Here is a 4,817-nt window from a genome sequence, read left to right as displayed (position 1 = left end):
TGGTTCGACTAATGATGTCTTCTACATAATATGCCACCCTCCATACTAGTCCCCTTAACCACCTTCGATGCCCAGGCTAATGTCATTTAGATGCGGCTCACAATCTGTGTCAACAAGTTGCATGAGATCAGCAACGAAAATGCCGTAGTCTGATTAGTGTACACCCATCGCGTTGATCTTGATGGGTGGTCTGTTTTGAAAATGCCGCCGTCCGGTCATCCACAAGATTCAGGGCGTTCTGACAGCTTTTCTTGGCCGTGTCTCTGTCTTTCTGTCTCATTGCTGGCAACCTTTCCCAAGTCAATCAAGGGTCGCCGCCGCAATCAATCTTCCAAGATGATTGTTTTCCAGTGAGATATGTACGGCGCTCTGAAAGTTGACTGCAATAAAGCTCCAGCCACTTAAGATGTTGGAACTAGATCAACCAGCAGGAGTTGTTGACAGGCGCGAAGCCGAAATGTCAGTAATAGGATGCATTATCGAGGACCTCAACACGAACCCGATACTACTCGAACATATTGCTCCAGCCATGATCCATTACAACGGAAGCAAGGGACAGGATCCGTTCATGATTACCGTTGCCGCCGACGACCTAGGCAGCTCTGCAAACCAGGCGGTCCGCAGGTCTGGCGCCAGGAAGACAGCTATCATGATCGCTCTCTGTTTAGCTGGCTTTCTTGCCTCTTTGGATATCGTCATTACCGGGACTGCCTTGCCAACCATCGCCAAGGATCTGCTTGCCTCAAGCCTCGAGTACTCATGGGTTGGATCAGCGTACCTCCTCGCCTCTGCAAGTCTTCTCACCGTGTGGGTCAGGTTATCGGATATTTTTGGCCGCAAAACGGTCATGATCGTCTGTTATCTCCTATTTCTTTCTAGGACCCTGGTTTCCGCGCTGTCCCAAATATCCCGATGCTCATTGCCGGCCGAGCCCTTCAAGGGGCAGGAGGGGCAGTATTTTGGTTCTCACCAATGTCTGCCTCGCCGATAAGTTCAGTATGAGGTAAGTCATCAATAAGAATGAATCGGACCTTCGGTAGGCGCATATTCTGACCCTTCGAAAGAGAACGGGGCTTCTACATCAGTGTCTACAGCGCTGCGACCGCGACTGGGGCAATTCTCGGGCAAATTGTGGGTGGAGTCTTGACTGGATCAGGTCCGGAGCTGGGTGCCGAAATTATTGATAGTTCTCGCACAGCTTCATACCCCCCCCCTATCTTCGAACGCTCTCAACTCCATCAAATCGACTCGAAATTTACTAAAAAATGGCTCGAACAAACAGAACAGCTAGGAGAACCTGCAGATTAGTCGATTCTTCGATTAATTTGTCTCCTTCGTCGCCGCGACGACGACAAACAATTGTTGATACTCCACGAAGAACGCGCCTCATTTGCGACGCACAAGCTACAGCTGGCAAATTGCCTCGAAAACAGCTATTTAAAGCACATAATATAGCTGAAGCAACAGGCTATCGAATTCTCAAATCGAAATCTGCGCGCCGTACGAATCAAGTGCACAAACGCGGCCGAAAGCCAGTTCTTGCTCCTCATCAATGTGATGCTATCGAAACAGTCGAAAACTCCTCATTTCAGTTTGGATCTCTCCCTCATATGACTATTGCAAGGGCAATTGGTCTAGCAAATGGCTCTGAACGTGCAATTCAAAGAAATATGGCTGAACATGGTGTGGGGACCTATATGGCACAGCAGAAGAAATTCATCTCTGCCACGTCAATTGAAAAACGTGGAATTTGGGGATTTGATCATCGATACTGGCATTTAGATGACTTCAAACGCTATAAATATAGCGACGAATCTCACTTTGCTTGTGCCCTGCAACGACAAGCTCAAATACATCGTCGTCGTGGCGCAAAAGCACGAGATGCACCCACAAAGATCCAATTTCGATTCAAACGCCGAAATCAAGTATGGCACGTTTTTGCGTACATTGGATGGAATTTCAAAAGCAAGCTACACTTCTACATAGGCTCAGGAGCAGGGGGAAGGCTCGTACAAGCTGATTATATTACTATTTTGGAGGAAGTTATCGCTCCTAATTGGGATCCAAATTGGATACTTTTGGAGGATAACGATAATGCCCATGGCACTCGGGGCAACGCTGATAACAAATGCAAACAAACAAAAAGGCGTTTAGGGATCAAATGCGAATCTAATCCTCCGCAGTCGCCTGATCTCAACCCTATTGAGTCGATTTGGAGGATAATAAAGCAGAGGTTGAAGAATCGGGGGCCTATCTTTGATATAGAAGAATTGCGCAAGGCTATTGAGGAGGAATGGGATAAAATCACTCTGGATGAGATTAATAAGGCAATTAGTACGATGCCAGATCGAGTAAGTGCCTTAAGAGAGCGAAATGGGTTGCCTATCCCCTATTAAATAGATGATAGAAATAGTGGTGTTGCGAGAACTATCAATAATTTCGGCACCCAGCTCCGGTCCAGGCTGGCGGTGGTGTTTCTGGATCAATTTGCCCATTGGACTCTTCTCACTTGCCATCCTCGTATTGTCTCTAAATTTACATAATCCAAAAGCTCCTATAGGCTCAGGGCTTAGAGCGACTGATTGGCCAGGGGTCATCACGATCACTGGTGGTACAGCTCTACTCCTCGTTGGACTACAATTCGGTGGAGTCGTCCACCCATGGAGCTCGACCATTGTCATTTGCTTCATTGCTGCTGGCATTGTCACAATGGGAATATTTGTCTTTCTTCAAGTTTTCGTTTCCACTCGCCCGATAGTCGCACTGCGCTTGTTGAACAATTGGTCGAGCGCTGCCGCTTTAGCGATATGCGCCTGTCACGGACTCACATATGTTGCATGTCTCTACTTTCTTCCGCTGTATTTCCAGCTCGTACTGCAAGCAAGCCCGACCGAAGCTGGAGTCTGGCTACTGGCATTGGCGGGCGTTTTGATTGTGGCATCAGTAGCGAGTGGTGTTATCGTTGCCAAGTTGGGACATTATCGTCCAACCATCTGGACCGCCTGCTTTTCCATTACACTCGGTTATGGTCTTTTCATTAGCTTTCCATCATTCCGAGACTGGCCACGCATTATCGTCTTTCAGATGATAGCAGCTGTCGGAGTAGGGCCTCTCTTTCAAGCCCCCTTAATTGCGTTGCAAGCGCGCACATCTGCCACGAAAATGTCTTCCGCGAACTCGATATACTGGTTCACTCGAGAGATCAGCTCTGCAATAGGTGTTGTGGCCGGACAAGTCGTTATACAGAATCAGCTCGCGCATCAAAGTTCAACGCTACTATATACGGGCATCCCAGAGAAAATTGTTGTAGGTCTACCGCAAAACTTCGCCACGTTCTCGGGAGATCTACTCGCAGGTCTTACTCCAAGACAACAAGCGGTGCTTCGTCAAGCACTCACAAACGCGATCCGTTCAGTCTGGGTCATGAATACGGCACTGGCAGCTGCGGCTTTGATGGCGAGTTTCTTACTTCGGAGAGAAGAGCTTTCAAGGATTCACCACGAGGTCAAGACCGGGTTGGAGTCGCTGGAGGAGACATAGAGTCGTTCATGCTGGAGTGAGTGCTGTATAGATTCCTACTCATTCGTATCCCAAGAGATTTATGCAAGTCAATTATCATAGCTCCACCAATTAACATGCAATATCTAGTGCGTAATTGTCGTGTGTGGTATATCGTGCAACTAAGCTTACGTCCTCTGTTCTCTTCTGGATTATCTGACCCCAACTATCTATTTAGTGTATTTAGTCTCACATAGTAGACATATGTTGTCAGTCACAGCGACTTGGAGTTGCACGGTGTCCACACGTTCATCGGGCTTACCTGGGGCGTAAAACATCTGCTTTCCATCAGAATTCTCAATTCAAACCCAGTGGAGTAAATCCCCTTACAGCCCGACATTGCCCTTCCAATTGGATAGACACTCCTGGACTTATATCGTGCGACGAAGTCTCGGGCAAGTTTAAGCATGACTTGCTACTATGGCAGTCTCCTTGTGGTTGTTGCCACTTTAAGCAGCCACATGAATTGGCAAAAAGTCCCAATTCTTGTGAGTACACGGCTCCCTAGGCCGTTCTGAATGGATGCTCCACCTTAAATTCACACGAGCTTGGGGCCTCGCATATCAAGCAACACAGCCTTCGAGCAGAGAGCTCAAACAACACGGCTATTTCTTGCACAACCTCCCCTTCGCCAGCCTCTAACATCCCATGCAACTTTCGGACGAAGCTCTGGAATTGGAAATCCCTGATTTGACAAGTATGGAATCGCCTCCGCAAGATGCATGATGAATTTTCTTCGGTATTTGCCAGCTAACCACATCCTCTTTCCACTCCTTACTGTCAGCCAACCCATGCACTTCATCACAACGGCCACGGCAGACTTCAGCGGAACAGGCTTCCGTCAAGATCAGCGCCCTGCTGGGCCTTTCCAAGTGTGAATCTCGCTCGCCGTGAGCTCTGTACCATCAGCTCAAGGATACCCTGCACATACGATGCCTAGGACTGCACATGACACTAGAGCGATAGAAAATATGTTGGAATTGTTCGCCGCACAGCGTAAGGGGAACGTGGACATTATTGCACCGTTCCCCGCAAAGCAAAATAAATTGTTTTGAACGTCAATCTCTGGTGGCTGTTGGCCGGCTGTATTGGCGCTACTTTGGAAGGAGACGGAAGAGTGATGAGCAGCTTCGCACGCCTCTCACAGTTACATCAAATGATGTAAGAGTCTGAGATGGGTGGCTTCATGAAAGAGTAACTAACCCTTGCCATCTGAATGTCTCCCTGCCTCGTTCTATCCTCTCTTTCCCGCCCCATTG

The 4,817-nt window shown here is 48.1% G+C and overlaps 2 protein-coding genes across 2 annotated transcripts; both read left to right on the top strand.

Annotated features, from left to right (window-relative positions):
• Positions 1-406: 406 nt before the first annotated feature.
• EPUS_09066 (uncharacterized protein) lies at positions 407-1,308 on the top strand (the record flags this gene model as incomplete). Its single annotated transcript, XM_007806324.1, has 2 exons — positions 407-954; positions 1,065-1,308. The coding sequence occupies 2 exons, from the start codon at positions 407-409 to the stop codon at positions 1,306-1,308; spliced, it is 792 nt and encodes a 263-aa protein (XP_007804515.1).
• A 362-nt stretch (positions 1,309-1,670) lies between these two features.
• On the top strand, positions 1,671-3,540 carry EPUS_09065 (uncharacterized protein; the record flags this gene model as incomplete). The annotated part of the gene is made up of 2 exons (XM_007806323.1): positions 1,671-2,334; positions 2,591-3,540. 2 exons carry the CDS (start codon positions 1,671-1,673, stop codon positions 3,538-3,540), a joined length of 1,614 nt encoding a protein of 537 aa, XP_007804514.1.
• Positions 3,541-4,817: the final 1,277 nt, after the last annotated feature.

This window comes from Endocarpon pusillum (genome assembly GCF_000464535.1).
Source record: "Endocarpon pusillum Z07020 unplaced genomic scaffold scaffold5282, whole genome shotgun sequence".
In the NCBI taxonomy this organism is placed as follows: domain Eukaryota; kingdom Fungi; phylum Ascomycota; class Eurotiomycetes; order Verrucariales; family Verrucariaceae; genus Endocarpon; species Endocarpon pusillum.
Note: the sequence above shows the minus strand (reverse complement) of the source record. Positions and strands in the feature narration are given on the sequence as shown.